Source organism: Pleurodeles waltl, chromosome 3_1, assembly GCF_031143425.1.
Source record: "Pleurodeles waltl isolate 20211129_DDA chromosome 3_1, aPleWal1.hap1.20221129, whole genome shotgun sequence".
NCBI classification, from domain to species: domain Eukaryota; kingdom Metazoa; phylum Chordata; class Amphibia; order Caudata; family Salamandridae; genus Pleurodeles; species Pleurodeles waltl.
Window position 1 is genome coordinate 1,894,702,549 of NC_090440.1, and position 27,097 is coordinate 1,894,729,645.

General features: G+C 43.6%; 1 protein-coding gene across 21 annotated transcripts in view; it reads right to left on the reverse strand.

Moving 5' to 3' along the window:
* Positions 1-27,097, reverse strand: part of ABI2 (abl interactor 2) — a 630,778-nt gene that overhangs the window by 130,122 nt on the left and 473,559 nt on the right. For 20 of the 21 annotated variants that reach the window (XM_069226020.1, XM_069226013.1, XM_069226006.1 and 17 more), the window contains one exon: positions 26,070-26,228. The exons of the other annotated variant lie outside the window; for it this stretch is intronic. In XM_069226020.1, coding sequence (XP_069082121.1) covers positions 26,070-26,228 — 159 coding nt within the window. The remainder of the gene's footprint in view (positions 1-26,069; positions 26,229-27,097) is intronic. 21 annotated transcript variants of the gene reach the window in all.

A 27,097-nucleotide genomic window follows, 5' to 3' on the forward strand; every position in this document is an offset into this window, starting at 1 on the left:
GGACTACTAGATGTAGGAGACCTCCAGTGTTCTTGAATGACTATGTAACATAAAGCTTATTGTTAGGGTATTGACTCTGTGTATAGATTTTCTTTTGTTTTACCTTGTAGTTTCTTATTTTGTTAGAGTTCTTTCCTGTTATTTATTTGTGGTACTTTTTGTGGGTGTTAACGGAGGGGGATGTGTTATGATGTGGCTCGCGGCTAGATGTGTGATCGTTGCCGCGAGCCTAGAATGTTAGCGATGATTCTTCCCTCTGGCAGTTGCTTGCTGACAGGGGAAGAAGACACTGCGTTAGAGGAGAGCTCGGTCAATAAAGCTTACCTGCTACACCGCAACGCTGCCTCTCGCCTTCGTTACAGGGCCCCAGGTACTTATTTGCTGCTGGGCGAATTGTCTATGAGTGTCAGCAGCAGCGGGCTTTAATTCGGGTGAGGCGCTGCCACTGCGCTCCTGTCATCGTTCCTGTGTCGGTGGGGGTTGCTAGTATGGGCCCACAGCTTCCAGTGCGCACCCACGCCTGAGGGGGACCTCCCCGGTGCAGGTCGCCGCTCCGATGGACTCGATCTCTGGAGGTCCCGAGCACTGGCAAGCTGCTGAATGCTGTACCAGGCTCGTAGCGAGTGCCTCCGCAGGTTCTAGTTCCCTTGCCTGTGCAGACCCGGGGCGCAAACGCAGTCTATTTGGATGGGCCTGTCGTTCAGAGCAGCACTCCAATGGTTCCCTTGGTCACTGCTGGTGTCAGTGGTAGGGGCAGTCAGTGACCGCAAGCTCAGGGGGTAATGAGGTGCTCTGCCGCCGCCCATGCCGCCATCCATCTCCGCTCTGCTCGGCAGGCCGGGACAGCGCAACGATCGTTGCGGGCTTCACAGCCGCGAGGTAGGCTGTGTCGGCAGTCAACAAGACCCTGCCGCCGGTTGCTGTCACAAGCTCTCGCTACACTGGAATCGGGTTCCTATGCCACTATGTCGGCCTGATGGATGGCAGGCCAGCCGCGCTGAATGAGTAAAACTGTGCAGGTTGCAGAATGGAGCGAGTCTAATTTGCGCCTGCCATGTTCGGCAATGTAACCACGCCCCCACCCTATTTTCGCATGCGTAAAACCGCTAATGGCTTTTGCACTTTGTTCGCTACTATCCAATATTAAACACAATTTGTAATGAACGGCCTAAATTTTATAACAGTCATACATAGTTTTTGATTATAGTCACAGTATTTTGTCTTTACTTTGTCTAAGCATAATAGTTACAGTACAGAGAAAAATAAAAAGTAGTTGATTATTTCTCAGAAATTTAATTATTGTTTTGGATTAAGAAATCCACATTTAAAAGATCATAGGGATACCCTATAATAGATGTGGACTGTACCCTAATGTGCCATCTTTTTGGATCATGCCAGGGGTCCATGTATATCCGGACTCCGCTCGTGAGCTCCGTTTATACCAGTCTTTCGGCCCCGATAGGGCACCGAATATGCTAGCACATTTATTATGTCAAAATTCTGACTATAGCAGAGCTATAGATGTAACAAGGTGCCAATTATTCCAGGATAGCTCCTTAGCTTAGTTTTGGAGTAAAGGTCTAGTGAACTGACCTGACAAATGGAACACTTTATCTAACACATCCAAGGATTCCAGAATGGATAACATTAACTGACCTTTTTCACGTAATCATAACGTGTAATCTTGGGCGAGCTCCTTCCTCACACCGTGTCTCAGGTCTTTGACAAAACTGTCAGCATTTACAAAATGATACATCAATAAGTGGCCATCTATATTTTCTATATTTTGTAAGTAGGTGAACCCTGCAAGACCTTGAACAAATTTAATGGTTAGAAATGTTTTTCCCACGTTGGCCCTGGTTTTATTCTAGATCTCAATAACTGACTCTTTCACATATTGGCATACAACTACCACATATTGAAATTCATGACTCCTTAGAAAAATGTATTTAAAAGTTGTGTTAGTAAAAAATGCCCAGTAAATTAGCAAAACTATCTCCAAAATTTGCAGGCCAATTGTAATCTTCACAAAGTTTTCTGAGGTCGCATGCAGTTTGTAGATCTGTTTAGCTAGAAGAATAAGTACGATTGGCACAGGAGAAACTACAGGTTTCAGAAGAAACTAATTCACTGCTTTAACAGTGTCTGCCGAACAACAGTTTAAGAACATGTTGCTAAACAGAGATGCATAAGAAAGCAGGCCTCCTCTTTCTTCTCAGCACATATGACAAAAATAGCACTGGCAGGCCTCATTAAATCTCCACAATCCCTCTTCCTGCTTTCATTTTGTTTTAACTACACAGAAGCAGACACAATAAGACTTTTGTGAGCATAATAGGACCACTCTGGGAGCACTGCAATAGCCACACAATTTTTACATGTTCAAATATGATACACTTTTTATATGGCATTACCGTGGCTGTAATGGAATTTGCTCTTGAAGTTAAGTTTCCTTACATCATTCCCCTAACATTAACGTCTTTGCATTAAAAAAATGCACATGATTTTGAACAGTCTGCATATTTAGATGCAGCACGCTTTGCCTGTTCAGTTAATGACTAACTTCATCATATAATGGGAGTATGAAATTGGCAACAATGGATTTGTGCTGAAGGAAAGTATGAGACAAAGGTGAGCGTGCCTACTTGTACAGTAGAGTGGCAGTATGATTAACTGAGGTACAGAAAAATCCTTTCAGCCCAAACAATTCGTTCTGATCATCATTACTTAAAACTACCCACAAACTCTACTTCTCCATCACCTTTTTCTTGCTGTTGTGCTGTCTTTTCAGGTTTCGCCTATAGCCAGATTTAGCTGAATGCTAGCAACACAGCCTTTGCATCCAGTATAGACTTAGCATGGATTTCGGTCCGTCCCTTTCTCTTTAATGGCTTTATTGTCTGAACAGGTTTTGAAAGGGTGAATTCTAGTTTTCCACTTTGCATTGCAGGGCACAAGAAACTATTTCTCTTCCTCCGTCTTTCCTTGTTGTTTACACTCCTCCCTCTATCACCCTTGCTCTTTGTAAAAATGACCTCACTCCATGCAAAGTTCGGCGGGTGGCCATATTGGAAAATTAGTGAAACCGCCGAGTGTCACAGGGTTCGAGGTGGTGTTTCTGCAGAAGATCATGTTCACAATTTACTCGATAAAATTGTTGCTGTAACTACACAAAAAGAGAGAAATGGTCTTTAAATCAGTAATAGAGTTATTGCTGGGTCAGAAGTTTTTAGGTATCTAAATTCAGTACTTGTTGAAGACCTGCAGCATTAAATGAGAGCTAACTGGCCAAATCATCATATGGTATGATGCATTCTTCTGATACTATCGACTATGATACGACTGTGAGGGTGATCTCAGATGAGCACGCCAACGTTCGATAAACCGATAGAGGTGAACACAGCAACAGTAAGTGTTGGCGATCCCAAATCAAAAGGTGTTCTATATGTAAAGAATGCCTTTAGTTCTTTCCTTAATACACAGATGCGAAGAAAACAAATGCTGCCAAATGTTACATTGAAGTCTTAGAAAGGTGTTCATGCTTGAACAGGCATGAATGGTGGAGGATTGATAAAGCTAAACCATTTTTTTAATGTACAAATGCGGGTCAATCCTCTAAGGTCGTCCAAAGCCTGTGGTGCCGGCCTTGATTTTGAAAACCCACAATTGTCTCTCATGAAGAGTACGCAAGACCTGTTGTCAAGTGTAGTAGTGGTTTGTGGTGTCTATGACCATCCATTTCACATCATCTTCATGACTTCCGAAAGTCCAAAAAAATCAGAAGTCAATTTAGTGGTAATGAACTCGCACCTAATGTTACAGCGATGTTTTCATTTTATGGATCATCATGCTCGTCAGGTATGATAGTAAAATGTAAAGGCACGCTCTGAGTGCAAGGTTTCCCGCTCGTTATGTTTTTCCAGTGACTTGGAGGTCCTCAACACCTTCGATTCTTGTTCATCCTCTTGCTTAGTTGGAATGCTAATTACGGGATGCGGTAATCACCCTCCACCACCAAAAGCAGCCTAGTTCCTGCCTCCAAGCACACCCCAGGCTCCCTTTACTAATGCGGAACAATATTTTACCAAGAGGCAGGATCAGTCTCTTATAGAACAATGCAGGCTAACAGTCATGCATTAGCAACACTGCCTGAACTCAAATACTCCTACAAGTGTCTGCGGCTTTTTCTCGGAGTACAGCTACTAACAGACCACAGGCTCACAAACATGACTAGAATTTTTACTCTCCAGATCCTATAGCCTATTATGTTAACATGTCAGTCACCCAGTCAATCACAACGGAGGGGTCTAGTCTTAGGGATCAAGACAGTCACAGACTATTGACATTTACCAATACTGATTTGATCCATTTGGACCTCCTTGTTTAGATGACATCATGAGGATGCCACACTGCTGGTGCTGCTTAATGTAATCACAGATGAAAAACTAGTTACAATTATTTCACATCAGACTGCAACTGAAATACCTGATGATGCAGTGCTGGATGGAAGGGGGCAAAAAAAGGTCTACTTGCGTAGTGGATAAAAGAGACATTACACTTTGAGCCTACATCCCCAATCCATGTGTCACAGAAGCCAAGCTTCCAAATTCCATTGCCGTAGAAGGCTTTCGTCTCCTCACCAAGGAGTAAAAGAAGAGGTGAGAATGCTATTTATTTGGGTTTGAATGAGTAATAACATTCCTCAGTGCTTCAGTTCCACTATGGTGACTATAATTTGTGATACAAACTAAATAACGGAATTTATTCTGGAAAAAAAAAGAGGACAACAGACTTATGGAATACATGTATAGGACAGGTTGCCAAATTTAACCCCAAAAATACAACTATACCATAAATAAAATAAAAAAATTTTTAACAAGCACTGTCAAAGTCAGCAAGTCGGACTCAAACAAAAGTGACTGAAAACTTCCAACCATTCATTCACTCACCATTCTGTCCAGCCACTCACTGATCATCATGCACTTGGTCACTTACTCTCGCACTCATGCATCCATTTATTCACTCCTGGAGTTATTCATTCTTTGACCCATTCACTCTTCCACATTTCCAGACACACACGCTCTCCAATCAACGAAGAAGCACTTTCAGTTATAAGCTAGTACAATTGGTGCTGCAATGACTCCAAATTGCATTCTTGGGGGGTGAGCGAGGTAAAGAGCAATATTGTTTTTTTCCCCAAGGCTCAGGGTGCCTGGCCTTGGTTTTAGCATCAAAGCATTGCCCACTGTACCTGAGGCACTGCTGTATGGTTACAATTCTATGCTTAGCAGGTGGAAAGATGGATGAGCGAGTATGTGTGGCACCAGGAGCATCAGCAGTAGTGGTGTCCCCAGGCAGAGGCGGTGGCAGTCAAACGGTGAGGTGCTGGATTCCTCAGTGTCTGCAATGTGAGTGGGGGAGCCAGCCAATCCCTGCGGTTCAGGAAATATCAAAAGGCTTCTGAGAGACAGAAAAGCTGAGTTAACTGGGGAAGCAGGATTTTTTCAGGACCTGTTACCAGGTGAGCAGTGGGGAGAGGCCCCAGTGCAGGATGGCTCTGATCACTGGTGAGCCCTGTTGCAAGATGAGTGGTACAGAGGATTATTCCAGGGAAGGCTAGTTATGTACAACGTAAATCACGGGGGCCTGGATTTCATAAATAAAGTTGGATAAATCTACCTCTCCTGTGGAGGATTGCTTAGACAAAATGAAGTCCAGGGTTGCGGAGGTAGAGAAGATGATGAAATCAAAGGACACCAGAATGCAACACCTGGAAAAGAAGAATGGAGGAGATGACAAGGAAGCATAAAGATTTCAGAGAGATAGGGCAGGTGCAAATATTTTGATAAGGCAGCAAACATTTGCAAGATGCACAGTGGGTGGCCAACATCCGTGACCTAGACTTTCCTACCATTGCTTAGGAGCTGTCTGTCTGGTCTTACGAGTGATGCACACTCTTTGTAGTGAGCACTGTGGTCTTCTGGAAGGTGATGGTGCTGATATGACAGGAAGAGTTTAGAGACTACCATCTGAATCGTCGAAAGTAGTGGCAAAATACAACTGTCATACCTAAGCAGTGGTGCTCTTGAATGTGGATTTTTGTGATCCCATTTTGCGTAAAGCAGCTCTCCGGAAGGGATCATTTCAGACAGAGAGAAGAGATGCTCTTCTTTCCATTCTGGAGAAGGCAACTCCAATTAGTGCCAAAAGAGCTCATGATATGGTATCCGTCATCAAAACTCAAGAGTAAGGGATAATAATCAAACGTTTTCAAATGCATAGGAATGGCACGTTCCTTTAGAGTTACACGCAGATTAGCTATCTGATTCCTTTGCTGTGCTTAACTACCTTGCCAGCTTGAACTAAGAAAAAGAGAAGTACTTGAGGGTTCCTATAGTCACAGCTGTATGTGACTGGGCTTGGGAAAGGTTGGATTAAGTTTAATTTGCAATGTTTATGCTGTAGTTGGTGGTGCTCCTTTCACTCTATTCCCACGTTGCCCCCATTCCCTTACCAGATGAATATTTCCTGATCATGCCCTACTTCTTCAATAAGATGTTCTTCCTTAATGCTTAAAAAACGTGTAGAGGAGTTACTATTATGTTAAGAAGACCATTGGTTATGTGAGGGGCGGGGAAACAAGGACAGTTTACTACTTCAATTGTTTGGGGGAATACACTGTTTTCAGATTGGTGTGATTTTTATTTTCATGAAAATGGTTTAAGCAAATTGCGTTCCCGAACATAATATTTTAGTTTTTTTGTATTATTCAACGAGGTTGTATGTGCAGGAGTGTCACAAAGCACAGGAACAAAATAAGATTGGATTATCACACTCTTGACAACTTAACACATCAAGTGCTCTCCAATTTCAGCGCTCACAAGCAGTGTGCTAGTTGCATGGACATGAGGGACGTTTGCACCACTGATGCATGTGCGGGATCTATAGTATCTATCTGAACCATGCGGTACCTGTGTTGAGCATAGTTAGGTTGGACAAGACATACATAAACAAGAAAATTTAGTTAAAAAAGGCTGGCTTAGGAGGCAAAGGAAAGGGAAGAAAACATACTTTTACATCCAGAATGAACTGCGATAGTGACTGGGGAAGACAGATTAATACAGGAGAGTATCAATGTTTTTTTTTAAAAATGAGATACAGGACAACAGGAACTCTACACTGAGAATGAAAAACAACAACAGTTGCTGAATGCATTGACAGAGAACTTGTTTGAGTCAATCCAAAAATCTGCTTTATGAACATGAAAATATCTTAAACATAAGCCCTTGTGGAATTCTGTTTAAAGTGGACAACAACATGTGTAAAGGCCATAAACGAGGTGCGCTACACACAAGTCAGCGGACATCCCTTTGCATGATTATTTTCTACTTTTTGCTGTAGTTGTATGTTCATTTTGAGTATCAATAGCTGTAACAGCAAATTCACATGATATACATCTGCACTCTGCATGAAACACTAGCTTAAACAAATCCATTCTTAGTTTCCACGGTGCTTCAAAGGTCCCCAGGGCAATTGACAGCTGTGTCTTGTCAGAACTCGGTTTTTAAAGCACTCCCGCTCTCTAACGTGGAGGAATAAATCACGTAAATCAACCTGCTGAACCTATACTTCTGTCTGAAGGGACAGTAACACCGTCAACCCTCTCATATACTGAAGGGCAAAACTGAAACATTTATGGAGCTCTTAGAATAAACTCCTGCAACCGTTACCGGTTTAATGTAGCTCCTAATATGATTGCAATTTTTGCTCCACATAGCCTGGAAATAGAGACAGAGGCTGGAGAGTGGTATGAGGCGGGGGTTGTCCTTTATGAATATAAAGTTAGTGTTTGTGCACTGATGGAGAGGACTTAACACTTATTTTCAGCTAGTGATGCTCACATTAAACCTGACCCATGTAACTTAAACCTCTGAGCCGACTGGGTGAAGAACAACTGCCTGCAGCTGATCACAAACAAGACAGAAGTACTGATAGTTGGCATCAGCAGCAACACATGGAACGACTCCTGGTAGCCATCAGACCTAGGACCCGTACCCACTCCCTTAGAACATGCCAGAAACCTGGAAATCATCATTGACAAGTTCACCATGAAATCATAGAACGACTACGCCCTCTGCCTGCTTCCACACTCTGCACATGCTATGTAAGATTTTCAAGTGGCTACCCCTTCAGACAAGATGCAACATGACACAGGCCCTCATCATCAGCTGACTGGACTATGGCAATGTTCTCTACGTACAAATTGCTTCACACCTCCTACAGAGACTTCAGTCTATACAGACCACAGCAGCCAGACTCATCCTAGACCTCCTCAGACGAACCCACATCACAACGCACATCAGGCACCTCCACTGGCTTCCCGTACAGAAGTGATGGCAATTGAAGCTGCTGACCCACGCACACAAAGCACTACACAACCAAGGACCCATCAAATATAACCACCGCCTGAACCTTCACCAACTGTCAAGGAGACTATACCACGCCTCCCTATCACTAGCCCATAGTCCTGGCATCTACCAAAGCAGAAGTGGAGGATGCTCCTTTTCCCACATTGCAGCAAAGATCAGGAACAGCCTTCCTGCTCAACTGCAGACCAGCACCTCACTTTCAGTATTCCAAAGCGCACTCAAAACCTTGCTGTTCAAATGAGCCTCCGGGACCTGCAAGGGCCTGGCTACCCTATCGGGTGATTAGCTGTGCTTTATAAATCCAGATTGTTTGGGACGCCGTGTTTGTTATTCTGCACATAATCTTGAGGTGCTGGCTTAAAGGTCAGTGGTACCTTTGTGACAGTTGACACCATTCTTCCTCAACTTCCTGGATTCATCTTTTGAGCAAACCAGTCTTGAGCCTGTTCCCCATGGGAACAGTCCAACCGAACTGCCAGGCTAGGTCCTCCCTGGACCAGAAACAAGCATCCTCCCGGTTATAAACCCATTTTGGTCAGGATGCACTATGGATTGGGCTATGGGGACCAGACGATTAGCCAGTATCTTCCCCGGGATCTTGTAGTCAGTGTTCAATAAAGAGAGGGGATGGTAAGACCCTATTAATCTGGAGTCCCTGTCAGGTTTCGGCAATGCTATCAGGACTGCATCCCGAAGGGAGGTTAGGCACATATCTGTGTCAGACGCGGAACTGTAAACCTTTAGTGAGTGGCAAGCTTAGATTGAACGGCGGCATAAAACCCTAACAGCCAGCCGTCCACTCCACGAGCCATTCGTTTTATCGCATCTGTGATCTTTATTATCGACAAGGGGGCTTGGAGGTCTGCCCGTAGGTACGTCTGAAGATGTGGTAGTTGTAGAGTCTCGAGAAATAAACACATTTGGGCCTTATCAATGGGCGGTGGGGCTGTGTAAAGCTTGGCAGAGTGGGAGCGAAAAGCAGTATTGATGGCCTCCTGGGTGTTGAGTATAAAACCTGTCTCTTTGCGAATGGCAGTAATAGGTACCCTGTCTAAAAGCCTACCTGCCTTATGGCCCTCCGCGTGTTTCCTGGTCAGATATTCTGGGTAATCAAGTCTGCCCAGTTGGTCCAATATTTTAGTGTGTGCTTTGCTTGTGTCAGAAGATCATCTACTGTCTGGTCACTTGGCATCAAGCATTCAAGACTATGGACAACTAATTTCAGTGTGTGTGATTCCCTACACAGGGTCAAGCTTGAACCACATACCGTTTTGATTGCTTGCCCCCGCAGGACCATTTTGAATGCATCCCATTCAATATCCGGTCAGGATGCTGTGTCCTCGTTATCACTGAAGTAAGAGGTGATGCGGTCAGACAGTGGGTCACAGGGAGATGCCCAAGTTGCCTCAATGTTTATGGTGTTTTCCTGGGGTGGAGAAAGGGACTAGCAATTGGATCCTGTTGATTACATTGGTCTATCATACCACAACTTAAGACTGAAGAGTACAAATATCATGGAACGATCACACCCCATTGAACACTGAAGCCCTTCTGCCAGGCTGGTGGGGGAGATGACCCCTTGATTTGGAGCAGACACACATATATGCAAAAATGGCCAAGCATTAAAACTTCTTAACTTGGAACATACGAGTGTTGGGTGCTTATACAAATAGTTACAGATTGCTCTCTCTCCTAAAACAACACAATTATATCTCAAGCCCCCCAAAAACGCACCTTGTAGATCAGGAGGCAAAAAAGTAGCAAAAAGTGGCAGGGACAATTTTGTTCCTTGACATGTATGTCCCTATGCTAGGGAAGTGCAGACACAGTTCGCCCAAGGGGTACCATTCAAGTTAACATACGTAGAAGCTGATATCGAGGGAAGATACTTGCTGCTGGGTGGCACCACTAGATGGGAGGGAATTCAATATCCTGACTACTTGTGCCTCAAATGGGGATGACTCCCAATTGATTCCAAAAAAGCCAACTCTCATGGCGGACAATATACAAGCACCATTTCTATGCGTGGGGGACATTAACTGTGTATTGAACAGCACCATTTACCGATTCCCGCCTCAGTGAGATATGAAATCAGGGAAAACAAGAACCTTACAGGAGGCAATGGGCAATCTAGGATGTGCAGATATCTGGTAAGAACACCACCCAACGACCTTGGAATACTCCTGCCAGTCCTTGAGTAGAATTGGATAGGGTTCTGGTCCCAAGAGACGCAGCTCCAATGGTGCAGTCCTCCCAATCGTTAGATTCCAATCTGACCATGCACCCTTATTAGTGGAATACTCCTTAGGTGGTCCCCCCAGGGGGTCTCAGAAATGAGATTTGGGTAGAGCCCTCTTGCCAGGTCAGGTGGCAGCAGACGGGCTAGGAATGTCCATGATGCTATATTTTAACACAATTGGGGTACCAACACTTCACACAACAATGAATGGGACGCCATGAAGGCTGAACTCAGGAGGGAGCGTATAGGATTACCTTGTGGACTGAGGGGGCAATTACTTGAAGGAATGCGAAACTGAATTAGCAACGTTACAGCGTGTGTCATCCACCTCACCCACATATAGTAAGTAGTTATTGATAGTAGAAAGGAGCCTACAGGACACTTGGGATAGACTGGACAAATACACACTAATGGTGTACAGCTAAAGGCTTCACGTAGAGGGAGATAAACCAAGCAGGCTGTTGGCCTGCATATTACACAAATATACAGAACATACTCAGATTCTACTACTGTGCCACTCAGAAGGCACAGCTGCTATATTGCAAAACACTGATAACACTGCAATGGAATGCTACCTGCAACATATTTTTTTCTACAGGGACCAGAGTGTCATCTGAGTTCCTGACTCATTATCTGGACTCCATGACCATCCCAAAACTGGGCTTGGCACTAAGGGAGGAGCTAGGGAAGAGCTCACCATGGAAGAATTACAGGAGGCACTCTGAGAATTGCCCCCCAAAAAATACTGGGTAGCAATGGCTTCACAGACAAATTGTATCAAACTTTTGCTCCCCCTTCAGTCACACCAAAACTGTTAGAGCCCCTTCAAGAGGCTCTACTGTGGGGGAATTTCCTCGCACTATGTGAGAAGGAAATATATGTATGTCACAAAACTGGGCAGGGAAGAAGACCCACCCCTCTTCTTACAGCTTTATCACCATGATAAACGTCGACACAAAAACCTTATGTAATGCCCTTGCAACCAAGTTTAGTCAAGTGGTGGGGTGCTGGAACAAGAGGACCATGTGGCTCCATGCCAGGATTTAACCCAGCCATAATTCTACAAAGACTATCTCATGTTTTGCACTCGGCGTAAGATAGACCTGAGGAGATGGCCTTTGTGGCAATAAACTTATTTGTGGGCAGTGCTTGCGAGAATGGAAATCAGTTCTGACTTCTAAAAATGGGCAAAGCTGCTTTATGTGAAATCTATGACCAGGGTCAAAATGAGCAGGGTGTTCTCAAACACTTGGAAAGTTTGAAGAGGCACACAATAGGGATGTCCCCTCTTCTCGCTACTGTTTGCCATTGCCAATGAGCCACTGGCAATTGGCACTAGGACAGAACTGGTGGACCAGGGCATATTAGTGGGAAAGGCGTCCCACTTGGTTTCCTTGTAAGAGATGATGCTCTATTCTATTTAAGATTCCCTAGACAATTTGTCCTGATCTTTCTGGCCAGTCTAGAATGATTCAGGGAGATATCACGGCTATGATTGAATGCATACAAGATCCTTCTTTTCCCTTTGGGAAGTCTAAGTAACTGGGAATAATGGTGGCCCATACACAGGACAAAAAAATATAATTACAATATGGGGAAAGTCCTATGAGGCCTCCTAATCTAGGAGGAGGAGGACAGGGGCTCCCCAAGCTAGAAGCTTACTACTATGCTGCATATGTGCAATGGATGGTTAACAGGGAGGAGAACGTGGAATGGAGACTTTTGAAGGACACTACACAAACTGCTAGTGAGGAGAAGCTGCATTCTTGAAGACTAGCTTTATATAATCAGACAAACAGGTTTGGCATGTGAGCAGACTGTCAAGAAAAACCTCCAGTCCACCCCACGGAGGTATAATGTTGATGTACCTAGTGGAAGGCGGGGCTGGGGGGTAATTTGTGAGACACTGGGAGACCTATATTCCGAGGACATGTCCCTTTAGTTTGAAGAGGTGCGGAAGGCCTTTGGGGTGGGGCCGGGACAATTTCTTCCATATGCTAAGCTGGCCACAACAGCCAGAGAAATATGGACAAGTTTCCCATCCACATCGCCTTCCACACAAACTGGAAGGAATGTTACAACGCGCAACATATCCTCATCCATATGTTTAGACCTCTAAATCCAGGTAACCCCCACGGGGCAACTAAAGGCAAAGAAGGTTGGGAAGCAGACATAGGTGACCAATTCACGGAGATGTAATGGAAAAATCATGTGGCCAGGTGTGTGATGTTTCGGGCAATGTAACATTCAAATAGACACAATACAATTTCCTGCATGGTACATACTTAACCCAAGAGGTTTTGAACAAAATATATCCCAGGAGAGGCATGGCCTGTCCTCGGTCTGGAGCAGCATGGGCCTCGTTTCTCCAACTGGCCTGGGAATGCCCTCCTATGAGGTACTTTTGGGCCACTGTCTTTAACACAGCAGGGGCAATCACTGGAATCAGAGTAGACCCGGGCGCCCTACAGGGATAACTGGGAATGGTGCCTAGGAAAAGGTGAAAAAGATGCAAAAAAATTCCTGAATCTAGCTCCGGTGTTAGCATATAGGCAGGAAGCAAAGGACGATATGAAAGAAAAATGGAGAAGCAACACTAATTAGGTCAGTTTTCATGCTGGATTTAGAAACAGACATTGCTCAAGGCTGTACAAAGAGAGCATAATGTATATATGACAATAGTGATATATTAGGTTATTTTGATACACATTAGAATCAGAAGAACAGTTTGTCCACTACTAGGCTAAGACTAGACCACCACTCCAGAAGGGCCAGGAAAGCATAAAGTAATGGTTGTGCGCATAAACCAGGAATTATGAAGAGCTTTAGGTTGTGCTTTATGGAAGCTATTACCTCAAGAACATAGCAATGTGAGAAGATTTAGGAGTAAATAGTGCTAACAATGAAAAGGAGAATCTGCAGTGTTGTAGTGGATGTCTGGTGATATTTATCCTCAAATATGGCTCCCAGTATTAATTATAAGAAGCAAAGTAGGATTCCTTTGCATGCTCTCAGTTTGTAGCATGGACACCTTCCCCAGATAGGTGAAGTGTATTGCCTTCATTCCTGAGGGTAGAAATCCAGACACTTATAATGATCAATTCTTCAATATTTAACTTGTCCCTCGACCTGTGTGCGCAGAGCAACAAAATATCCAAAAAAGAAAGATGAAAAGATTCAAGCAGCAACATGTGTGGGTGCCTGCATTTATTTGCTTAGGGACTTGTACTGCATAGGGTACAGTTTGCCTGTGGCCTTATGCCGTAATCTAACAAGAACAGAGGAGAAACATTTACTTTCTAGTAAGATTTATCAATTTTCTTTTTTTTAGGATTGGCGTCTTCTCTAGATTCCTAAACATTTGCAATACCCTTCACCAGGCAGGTGATTAGTCCATTGTTCATAACATCTGATAGAACCATGCAAATGTAGAGAAGGCTTCATGCTGACATGGGTATGATTAAATAGTTTCAAAATTAATTAAATGACCTCAAAGGCACATTCATCTGCTCCCACGCATAGCTAAAAAAAAATAAAAAACAAAGTTCAACTAGATTACAAAGTGAGACCAAAATGGCAGTATAGACTTAGAACCAAACCCATGCATTTCATTGTCCTAAGTCAGAAGGAAGGCATTGTATCTGTTATATAGTAACAGATGCACTGCCAGGATATTCAGGTCTATTATAAACAGATATGGTTCAAGTATTAAACTCAGTGACACACACTAGTACCATCATGCAAAACAATGCCATCTGGGTATTCAAACAATTTTATTAAGTTATGAATTGTGGTTTTAAGACATTTTGGAAGATGCATTAAGTCATATGCCACAAACGTGTTTTACTAAAATCACCTTTTGCCACAGATTTATCATCAGATATCACACTCCAGAAAGAACACGTACACCCTTGTGGAAATAAAAGCATCAAAGTGATACAGATGACATTGTGCTACCAAACCAGCAGCAGCGTCTCACACCACACTATTATATGCCCTCCCAATATATACAGCAGTGCACACATACCATACCATCATGTGAATGCTACCTCTTAATTACCCACTTAGACTGTGAGGCGTGTACAGAAATAATTTTACCCAGCCATACAATTCAAAGAGCAAAAACCCACAAAGTCCTTCAGCACACCCATTAAAGAGAGATTAAAACATATTCAAGATCAAATTAATTTTAATTTCACATTGATATTCCTTAAGACACTTCTTAACTAAACTTTGAACAAACTCATTACTAAATGCCATCAATCAAAGAGCAACAAAGACACACAATCAACTAATGGTACTCCCAGAATGGGCGTTCAGATTGAGAAAGTGCTACAGTGCCATTCTAACGGTGGTACCTGCTATACAAATGCCAGTAACTAATTTTTTTTAGAGGGGTGTGCTTTCGTCACTCACCTGACTCCAAAGCTTATGCATGTGAAAATTATCCTGATGTCTCAATTTAATGGATTAAAACTCTTAAAAAAACAACTTTAACATCCTTTGATGGCAACTACTTATCAGAAGAGACATGAGCTATGCAGTTGTCTTTTATAAAAATCAGTGCTCCCGACAAAGGTGACATGCATAATTCCCGATTTAAAATTGTACTCCTATACAAAACGGTCATCCATGATTCTAAACTTCCATTCATTAACTGAAATCTAATATTTATGTTACTGTGATTGCTCCCCGTTTTCTGCATAGCCACTAAATATGGATCCACAAACAAGGGGCAAACAAGATTATGGGTATTTCAATGATGGGTAATGACAACAGGAAAGCATGGTGTCTTCTTCAGTGTATGCAGACCTGACTTGCTTAGACTTTTGAAAGGAGACACTCTGGACCCTAATGAAAGACATGTGTAAGTGCAGAAATTCGAGGCTCCTTCATATTTAAGAGATTTGAAAGGGGCAATATATAAGTCTTAACTCTGACTCATCACCCATTGAGATGGGCCCAGAATTTTAGGCTTGAGAAGGCACAAGGCAAGACGTAGATCCAAATAAGGCCAGTGACTAGGTGGCAAAGATCCCAACATTATATGGCAACTGTGACCTATGTGTAGCTCTGGGTTCCAAATTTACTCAAAAGCATCAGATGTGAATGACTACATAAGATACTAAATAGAAATTTGTCAAAACTCAGATCTCTCATTAGTAGCCTTGATTTTGATACCTATGTAGATACGGTATGTTGCTAAAGATGAGTACGTGTGAAAGTGTCACTGAAATTATGATCCTAGAAGACACCATAAATTCAGGAAAGACCTGCTTTGTCTTTTTCCTGGAGGAATGCAAACTAAGGAGCACTGTGTCAATGGTGCCAATGCCAAACGAGATGTCCAGGCACTAGAATGTAGCCATTGTAAACAAATACTGGGTTTAATACTAATAATGCACACATCACAAGTGAGCAAGCACGTTTAGTTGTGGAATTAGGACTCACAGTGAGGATAACCAGAAAAAAATATACCGAAGGCAGAAAAGCAAACGCTGATATCCTGTAGAAAAAGAAATGAGTCACTGTCTCCAAACTGCAGCCCCCACTCTATATATTCATTTCATGGTCATGGTGCAACCGGCAGAAGTTTAGGTTTCTGTCAAACAACGCAGTTTCCATTTATGAAATTCTCTTTGAATGAGAAGCTTAATGGAAGTTAAGACACCAAAAGGTCCCTCAATTTTGTGAGGCCACAATAAAATAGCCTTTCTTCTACACCAAATAGCAATGTCTGTGGAAATGTCATGCTGTAAAAAAATGAAATACAAAGAGCTGAGAGGTGGGGTGGGGGGTACACAATACCAAGATTCTTGCTTATTACAGTAATCTATAACATTTAGTGTAACAAAAATACCCATCTGTAGCCTGTACAATCCACTGTTAAAGCCTATTGGGTTTACCATGTTCCATTCACAATAAATAAGCTAAGCCTACTACTTTGGATATATCTTTTCATTATAAATAAACCAGACTTATTATGTCAAAGAGGTCTTTCCCCATTAACCAAACAGGCCTTTAACCTTTATCATTGGTGATTCATCCTAAAAACAAACTCAAGTCTATTGTATTGTCCATAGGCAACCACAAACAAAGCAACCATGTGATACTATTAATTGTGTTTGACCAATGACTTTGTGTTTCACTACTGAGCATATTAGTTACTCAATGTTCACCAGTAGCACATTATATGTTTTATTCAGTTTAGCTGCCTATTGGCTTTGACACGGCATTAGCCATTACATTCTGTATTCTGCCTATTGGCTTTGACGTGCTGTATTCAGTTTAGCTGCCTATTGGCTTTGACATGGCATTAGCCATTTCTTCACACCAGACTAGACCTGATAAGAGAGAGTACATTTGGTGTTTTCCTTTCTGCTCAGCCTTGGGAATAGGAGAAGTCTTGGAGATCTGGCCAGTCTCCAAAGGCTTGCGTAGTTTTCCCGAGTCTGAGAGGAGGGGGCACGCTTTTGTAAGGATGACTCTGGGCTACAGTGATTTAGATTTGAATCTGCTTGATTTCAGGCTGGAGCTAGACGTCAGTTGCCAGTCTCCCGTTTGGGTAGATAATTTATTTCTCGCAGTTGACCGGAGTCATCAACTTGCAGACCCTAGAAAGATGAAGCTGAATATTTAGGCCCTGCCGCCTTGCCCATACGGTGATGAATTTGACTTTTATGTTTTGCTTTGAATATATTATATATTTACTGTGTACATTGCAACTGAGAAGTACTGTGATATATTTTGCTTTCATTGTTGCGACTACTTTTACTCTTTTGAACGTGTGCTTGAAATCTACTAATTTGTCTCTCAAGAACTTGTGGGTGGGGAAGAATTAACAACAATAAAGGTCTTCTTTGAACTCAGAAGTGCATTCCAGAGAGGTTCTGTAAGCTCCGATAGGAGATATGTAGGAAGGCAGAACAAACCACCATTGATACGGTCATAAAAATTACAAATGTATACAAAATTGCATTTGACAACACAAAGTATTACCTCTCGTAAGTGGGACCTACAATGAGTATCACAGTGCAAAGCTTCTTGCCCTCTTGTTTGTCAGACAGGGTAACCAAGACCCTTACCTCCTACAGTAATCTTAGAAAGTCTATGACTGAAAATACCTTTCTGCAGGCTTTAGTAGAGAGTAATAAGAAATCAGCCATAAGTAGTTACTGACTTAAACATAAGCTTTACACAATACATATGCTAGACCTACTGTCTTCAGTAGAACTTTTCATAACAGACAGATTAGGCCAGTAGCCTTGATTACTGTTTTGGCACTACAATGGATATAGCCATGCTGTATTGAGCATAAGCTTTTCCACAAGGCAACAAGTTCAATATAAGCACTCTTTAAGATGGAAGCACACAACATCTGCTCACAAAAATGCGGTACCCAAAGAAACCAATATGCGAACACAATATACGCCTCTCTCTCAGTATTACTTTTGAAAGTTTTTTTTTTTTACTGTTGATCACATACAATGAAGCTTAAACTTAACCTCTTAAATGCGGGCGTCGGCCACTGGCCGACGCCCACACACCCTCCCTGGTGCGGGTCACGACCAGTGGCCGACACCAGGAAGGGCATTAATAAATCCTCGGGTGCGTCGCACCCGAGGATTTATTATTTTTTTTTTTCCCCCCCCCGGGAGACACGGAAGCTACCGTGTCTCCCCCCGCCCCCCACTTTGTGACGTCAGCGCGCCGCGAGGCGCGCTGACGTTGCAAAGGTGTTTTCCCCATGAAAGCAGGAAGCAGCCTTGCGGCCGCTTCCTGCTTTCATGGGGAAAACGGCCTTTTTCACGTTCGGGAAGGCCTCGTAAGAAAGGGGAGAGTCTCCCCTTTCTTACGAGGCCTTCCTGAAAGTGTTTCCTGGCCCCCGATCGCAGCACAGCTGCGATCGGGGGCCAGGAAACACTTTCAGGAAGGCCTCGTAAGAAAGGGGAGACACTCCCCTTTCTTACGAGGCCTTCCTGAAAGTGTTTCCTGGCCCCCGGTCGCAGCTGTGCTGCGATCGGGGGCCAGGAAACACTTTCAGGTTTCCTGGCTCCCCCGATCGCAGCACAGCTGCGATCGGGGGGGTCAGGAAACATTTTGAAAAGGCCTCGTAAGAAAGGGGAGACTCTCCCCTTTCTTACGAGGCCTTCTGAAACTGTTTCTGGCCCCCGATCGCAGCTGTGCTGCGATCGGGGGCCAGGAAACCCCACTAGACACCAGGGATTTCACTTTTGGGGGGCAGCCCCCCCCCGGAAAACGGGCCGCCCCCCCCCCGGATAATTTTCCTAAAAAAATAAAAAGGTAGGTGCCCCCTGGGGAGGGGGGGGGGGGGGGGCGATCGCGCCCCCCCCCCCCCCCCCAGGGATTTTTTTTTTTTCAAAAAAAAACAAAACAATGAAATGACAGGGGGTCGCCCGTGGGCAGGGTGACCCCCTGTGGGGGCATTTTTTTTTTTAGATGTTGTAGGGTTTCCCTGGGGGGCATTTTGGCCCCCAAGGAAACCATACAACAACTAAAAAAAAATATATGTATATATCTATATATATATATCTATGTAGATAGATATATCTAGGTACATGGATATATCTATAGATATATCTATGTAGATATATATTTATATATATATATATAGGTAGATCTGTATCAAAGAGATTTATAAAGCGCGCTACTCACCTGTGAGGGTCTCAAGGCGCTGGGGGGGGGACGGGGGGGAGGGAAAGGGGCTAGGAGGTTCACTGTTCAAAAAGCCAGGTTTTGAGGCCCTTCCTGAAAAGAAGTAGGTTTTGGGTCTTGCGAATGTGGGTTGTGAGTGCGTTCCATGTTTTGGGTGCAATGTAGGAGAAGGATCTGCCCCCGGTGGTGGTGTGTTTGATGCGGGGGTCAGAGGCGAGAGAGAGGTCAGCTGAACGGACGTTTCGTGTGGGGGTGTGGAAGGTGACTCTCGTTGAGGTAGGCAGGGCCTGTGTTGTGGAGTGATTTGTGTGTGAGGATGAGGATCTTGAAGGTGATCCTTTTGTCAATGGGGAGCCAGTGGAGGGATTTGAGGTGTGGAGAGATGTGTTCGTGTCGGTGGAGGTCGAGGATGAGTCGTGCTGCTGAGTTCTGGATGCGTGTAGTTTGCACTTGAGTTTTAGAGTGGTGCCGGTGTAGAGGGCGTTTCTGTAATCAAGCCTGCTGCTGATGAGTGCGTGAGTGACAGTTTTTCTGGTCTCTGTGGGGATCCATTTTAATGTTTTTCAGTATACGGAGTTTGTTGAAGCATGAGGAGGTAAGAGCGTTGATTTGTTGGGTCATAGAGAGGGAGGAGTCTAGGATGATGCTGAGGTTGCGTGCGTAGTTGGCGGGGGTGGGTGCAGGGCCTAGCGTGGTGGGCCACCATGGGGGGTCCCAGGTTTTTTTGGTGAGGGCCAAAGAGGATTATTTCGGTTTTGCTTGAGTTGAGTTTCAGGTGGTTGGCTGTCATATATACATCACTTTTGTCAATATGTGTGTGGTTTCCCTGGGGGGAAAAGGGTCCGACTTGTCTAGTGGCAGTTTTAGTGCCATAAAGAAGCGCAGAAGGTTTATATGCCTACTGCAAAGAGCACATCTGTATTTTATGTAAATAGCTGAGTACATTAGTAAAGTCTATGGAGAGATGAAGGGCACTTTTGCTGGGTGGTAATGAGGGAATCCGAGGAGGAGGGAGTGGGAGCACCAATAATGATTGTTGGACTGGGCGCAGGAGGTGCTAAAGACTGTGACGAATGGTATGTGACAAGGTGTTTTTTGAGTGTCTTGAAAGTACATGCTGATTGAGGGAAGAAGCGCAGGTAAGGTGGCCTCTACTGTTGCACGTATCTCACACACACCATCGATTTTGTGACTGTCTACGTAGGCTAGTGTTTTAGAGCAACAGTTTAGCCAATAGCAGAGATGGCATCTTGATGGATGACTGCTGCCTGCACTCGGGTTATAGAGGACCGCTCTGACATAGGATCAGAGACTGAGACATCAGATACTGAGACAGCATCTGAGGGATAGGACAATGGCGCAGACTCTGGGAGTGATTTTTCAGTCAGAGGAGTCCCATTCGAAAACTCCTCTTCCAGTACATTATGAGGGAGGTGATGAGGACAGTCCTGCTGTCCCTTCGCAAGCTGTTCGTGCAACTGGGTAATAGTGGGTTAGGCCAACCCAGAGAGCAGGTGAATGCGGCGGCAAGCAGAGAGAGAGTGCTCTCTTGGGAGCTCACCAATTTAGTTCAGCCCCAAATTCCACCACCCAAATCATATTGTGGAGACATCAAAATTGTCTATGGCAAAACAAACTGGTTTTGTAAGGCAGGCACCTGTGTTTTTGGTCCTGGATTCGGCGGCCATATAGAGAAACACACTAAACCCAAACATTTCTGGAAACTAGACATTCGGGGGAGTCCACAGAGGTGTGACTTGTGTGGATTCCCCAAAGTTTTCTTACCCAGAATACCCTGCAAAGCTGAAATGTTGAGAAAAAACTCTATTTTTCTCGCATTTCTGTCACACAAACTACAGGAATATGCTGGGATCCACAACATTCCTACCACCCAGTGACTCCTCACCTGTCCTGATAAAAACACTACCCCACTTGAGTGCCTACACCTAGTGCCTGTGTCAGGAATGGATCACCCCAGGGTCAACAGCTGCCTCACGTAAGGACCAACATTGACCGTTGTGTGATCTATTCCTGTCGCAGGCACCAGGCCTACCCACACAAGTGAGGTATCATATTTATCGGGAGACTTGGGGGAACGCTGGGTGGAAGGAAATTTGTGGCTCCCCTCAGATTCCAGAACTTTCTGTCACCGAAATGTGTGGAAAACGTGGTATTTTAGCCACATTTTGAGGTTTGCAAAGGATTCTGGGTAACAGAACCTGGTCCGAGCCCCACAAGTCACCTCATCTTGGATTCTCCTGGGTTTCTAGTTTACAAAAATGTGCTGGTTTGCTAGGTTTCCCCAGGTGCCGGCTGAGCTAGAGGCCAAAATCCACAGGTAGGCACTGTTTTCTATGAAAAAATGTGATGTGTCCACGTTCTGTTTTGGGGCATTTCCTGTCGCGGGCGCTAGGCCTACCCACACAAGTGAGGTATCATTTTTATCGGGAGACTTAGGGGAACGCCGGGTGGAAGGAAATTTGTGGCTCCTCTCAGATTCCAGAACTTTCTGTCACCGAAATGTGAGGAAAACTTGTTTTTTTAGCCACTTTTTGAGGTTTGCAAAGGATTGTGGGTAACAGAACCTGGTCCGAGCCCCGCGAGTCACCCCTCCTTGTATTGCCCTAGGTCTCTAGTTTTCAGAAATGCACAGGTTTGGTAGGTTTCCCTAGGTGCCGGCTGAGCTAGAGGCCAAAATCTACAGGTAGGCACTTCTCAAAAAACACCTCTGTTTTCTTCCAAAAATTTGATGTGTCCACGTTGCGCTTTGGGGCGTTTCCTGTCGCGGGCTCTAGGCCTACCCATACAAGTGAGGTATCATTTTTATCGGGAGACTTGGGGGAACGCCGGGTGGAAGGAAATTTGTGGCTCCTCTCAGATTCCAGAACTTTCTGTCACCGAAATCTGAGGAAAACTTGTTTTTTTAGCCACTTTTTGAGGTTTGCAAAGGATTCTGGGTAACAGAACCTGGTCCGAGCCCCGCGAGTCACCCCTCCTTGGATTGCCCTAGGTCTCTAGTTTTCAGAAATGCACAGGTTTGGTAGGTTTCCCTAGGTGCCGGCTGAGCTAGAGGCCAAAATCTACAGGTAGGCACTTCTCAAAAAACACCTCTGTTTTCTTCCAAAAATTTTTATGTGTCCACGTTGCGCTTTGGGGCGTTTCCTGTCGCGGGCGCTAGGCCTACCCACACAAGTGAGGTATCATTTTTATCAGGAGACTTGGGGGGCCGGGTGGAAGGAAATTTGTGGCTCCTCTCAGATTCCAGAACTTTCTGTCACCGAAATCTGAGGAAAACTTGTTTTTTTAGCCACTTTTTGAGGTTTGCAAAGGATTCTGGGTAACAGAACCTGGTCCGAGCCCCGCGAGTCACCCCTCCTTGGATTGCCCTAGGTCTCTAGTTTTCAGAAATGCACAGGTTTGGTAGGTTTCCCTAGGTGCCGGCTGAGCTAGAGGCCAAAATCTACAGGTAGGCACTTCTCAAAAAACACCTCTGTTTTCTTCCAAAAATTTTGATGTGTCCACGTTGCGCTTTGGGGCGTTTCCTGTCGCGGGCGCTAGGCCTACCCACACAAGTGAGGTATCATTTTTATCGGGAGACTTGGGGGAACGCCGGGTGGAAGGAAATTTGTGGCTCCTCTCAGATTCCAGAACTTTCTGTCACCGAAATCTGAGGAAAACTTGTTTTTTTAGCCACTTTTTGAGGTTTGCAAAGGATTCTGGGTAACAGAACCTGGTCCGAGCCCCGCGAGTCACCCCTCCTTGGATTGCCCTAGGTCTCTAGTTTTCAGAAATGCACAGGTTTGGTAGGTTTCCCTAGGTGCCGGCTGAGCTACAGGCCAAAATCTACAGGTAGGCACTTCTCAAAAAACACCTCTGTTTTCTTCCAAAAATGTTGATGTGTCCACGTTGCGCTTTGGGGCGTTTCCTGTCGCGGGCGCTAGGCCTACCCACACAAGTGAGGTATCATTTTTATCGGGAGACTTGGGGGAACGCCGGGTGGAAGGAAATTTGTGGCTCCTCTCAGATTCCAGAACTTTCTGTCACCGAAATGTGAGGAAAACTTGTTTTTTTAGCCACTTTTTGAGGTTTGCAAAGGATTCTGGGTAACAGAACCTGGTCCGAGCCCCGCAAGTCACCCCTCCTTGGATTCCCCTAGGTCTCTAGTTTTCAGAAATGCACAGGTTTGGTAGGTTTCCCTATGTGCCGGCTGAGCTAGAGGCCAAAATCTACAGGTAGGCACTTTGGAAAAAACAGCTGTGTTTTCTATAAAAAAAATAGGATGTGTCCATGTTGTGTTTTGGGGCATTTCCTGTCGCGGGCACTAGGCCTACCCACACAAGTGAGGTATCATTTTTATCGGGAGACTTGGGGGAACACAGAATAGCAAAACAAGTGTTATTGCCCCTTATCTTTCTCTACATTTTTTCCTTCCAAATATAAGAGAGTGTGTAAAAAAGACGTCTATTTGAGAAATGCCCTGCAATTCACATGCTAGTATGGGCACCTCGGAATTCAGCGATGTGCAAATAACCACTGCTCCTCAAAACCTTATCTTGATCCCATTTTGGAAATGCAAAGGTTTTCTTGATACCTCTTTTTCACTCTTCATATTTCAGCAAATGAATTGCTGTATACCCAGTATAGAATGAAAACCAACTGCAGGGTGCAGCTTATTTATTGGCTCTGGGTACCTAGGGTTCTTGATGAACCTACAAGCCCTTTATATCCCCGCAACCAGAAGAGTCCAGCAGACAAAACGGTATATTGCTTTCAGAAATCTGACATCGCAGGAAAAAGTTACAGAGTAAAACATAAAGAAAAATGGCTGTTGTTTTCAGCTCAATTTCAATATTTTTTTATTTCAGCTGTTATTTTCTGTAGGAAAACCTTGTAGGATCTACACAAATGACCCCTTGCTGAATTCAGAATTTTGTCTAGTTTTCAGAAATGTTTAGCATTCCGGGATCCAGCATTGGTTTCACACCCATTCCTGTCACTAACTGGAAGGAGGCTGAAAGCACCAAATATAGTAGAAATGGGGTATGTCCCAGTAAAATGCCAAATTTGTGTTGAAAAATTCGGTTTTCTGATTCAAGTCTGCCCGTTCCTGAAAGGTGGGAAGATAGTGATTTCAGCACCAGAAACCCTTGGTTGATGGCATTTTCAGGGAAAAAACCACAAGCCTTCTTCGGCAGCCCTTTTTTCCCATTTTTTTGGAAAAAACAAAATTTTCACTGTATTTTGGCTATTTTCTTGGTCTCCTCCAGGGGAAACCACCAACTCTGGGTACCATTAGAATCCCTAGGATGTTGGAAAAAAAGGACGCAAATTTGGCGTGGTTAGCTTATGTGGACAAAAAGTTATGAAGCCCTAAGCGCGAACTACCCCAAATAGCCAAAAAAGGGCTCAGCACTGGGGGGGGAAAGGCCCAGCAGCTAAGAGGTTAACTATCAAGCCAGTCCAATGTAAACACTAGAGGAGATAACTTATCAAATGTGTTCAAAAGGGAAAGACTTAACTAGCTTAACTAATTGAAATTAAAGGTTTATAGGATCAGAATGTCACTGAATAATATTTTACAACTGGGTTCAAAATAAAAGCAAACGAGTGTTATATTTTAGGGAAATAAATCTTTTCCTCAACTTGTGTTTGGCAGTCCATGACATACTACCACGGAAATAAGCAACTCAAATAGAAGCAATTAATTCGTCAGAACGTAAATGCACGACCACAAACGTTCTTCTGTCACTCCTGGCTGGACTTCAAATAATCATATAACCTTTCCTTTTCTTACTGCTTAACAGACCCTGCAGTTTTAGGTCTTATATTGGTCCTCGGTGCAATCCATAGATTACTTGTGAACCTCACCAATCAACACAGATTGCGATTTTCTGTTCAATATATTGACCACTCTAAAGTAAGTAAAAATCTGCTTGTCCACTTGTGTCTATTCTCTCACGCTACATATTGCTGAAGCGCAGTGATGCCACCGCACCATGCTTAAACCTTGTCTGTAAAACTCATGCACCTCACCCAAGAAAGCCCAGAGGTTCAACGACAATCCAGTGTAAATCAGAGTGTTTATGGCCATGATCAGAGTATGAGGCGTTGTTTGAATACTACAACAATACAATAAAAAAAAAAACTTATTTGAGAAGACAACATAACTTACCTGTAACACTGGTTCGTTAGAAGGGTAATTTTCCTCAAATTCTCAATTAACCCCTAGCCTCTTCAGAATCTGTAGAACAGTATTGCTTGCATAGCTATGCCGCTAAAACAAATTAACAAGCAAGCCACAGAAGTCTGTATTGTGGGATTGGGACTAATCTGAATTCCAAATGCACAGTATCAATTGTTCATGACTTCAGGGTACAAAGGGTGTTATAAATGTAAAGTACTATTTAAAAAAAAAAATATCCAAGGAATTCCACAATGGCACAGAAGAGGTTACACTTCTATTCTGGAAAACCTAAGGTAATTCAGTAATCACCGTCTCTGTCATGACTGAATGGCTGTGTATGTTATTACACGTGATGTATTCATTAGAAATATTCCTCACAAAAAAAAAATACTCATTTTTTGTGTTGTGTGCTTCACTTGGGTGCTTCATTAAAGACGTAAATTTTCAGTGGTTTGGGAACTTTAGCATCTTAATTTTCTATGCTTGCCTGAAGGTTCACTTACCGGTTACTAACAGATAACTTGCCAGAAACCAGCCTTACCTGGGTTTTGGCTATAAAAGGGGCCTCCATTCATCTGGTTCTGAAGACTTGGTTGTGAAGAGATGGATGGGGGGCGTCTGTAGGGCAAAGAACCCCCTATAGTTGGAGGAGTGTGCCGAGACACAGGTCTATTCATGCTGTAGAACTGAGCAGGATGACCTGATTGGGGATTAAAGGGACACGAAAATCACTTACATATACCAGATATCTTTGTAGACATTTCTTACAAAATAAATGTAATATTCCTGAAATGATCATTAATATAAAACAAAGTTCTATTACAAAGCAGGCAGTGGGTGATATAGAAAGAAACTGCTCTTTCACTTTGGTTCAAGTTGGGATAGCTACCTCATTAACAATTCCCGCATGGACCAGAACAACATAAAACTTTAGTAGAACTTTGTTTTTGCTAGTCTGCCACCTAACTGTTACGCTTCACTTTAGAAATGCAATGTAGTTTTTCTTTCGAAAAGCGCAGACTCCTCGATGGGTCATATTATAAGAATCCCTGGGGCAAAGTAAAGAAGATCATCCTGGTGGGCTTCATGAAGGGGGCCTAACATCTTTAACTGATAGGGAACATTAATGCCATTAACAATTAGAATTCTAGAATTGCTGGTTTCGATTTATTTTTTTTATTTTTTATTTTTTTTAAACATTCCAGTCAGAATTAACTCGCATGTTTTTTTCATCTTTTGATTGAAATTCATCCATATTTATTTTTAGTAAGTGCACCTAGTATTATTTCACATTTATCTGTTAAATGGGCACTCACTCTTCAATGTCTGGAGGGTTAGTTATCTGCTAGTCATACAACCAAGCAATAAACGCTCCTGAAAATCTTAGCACTGTCATCCTGGCGTTATCTTCCTAGTTTCGGTTATTTAAGATTCATTAGAAACTCTTTATCCCATTTTTAAATGGGTATGCTGTAGCTAGAATGCTGGTTCTGAACGACAGCATGGAAAGACACTCAAAACAAGATATTTTCTGTAGCCTATACATTTAAAAAAATAAATACACGTTTT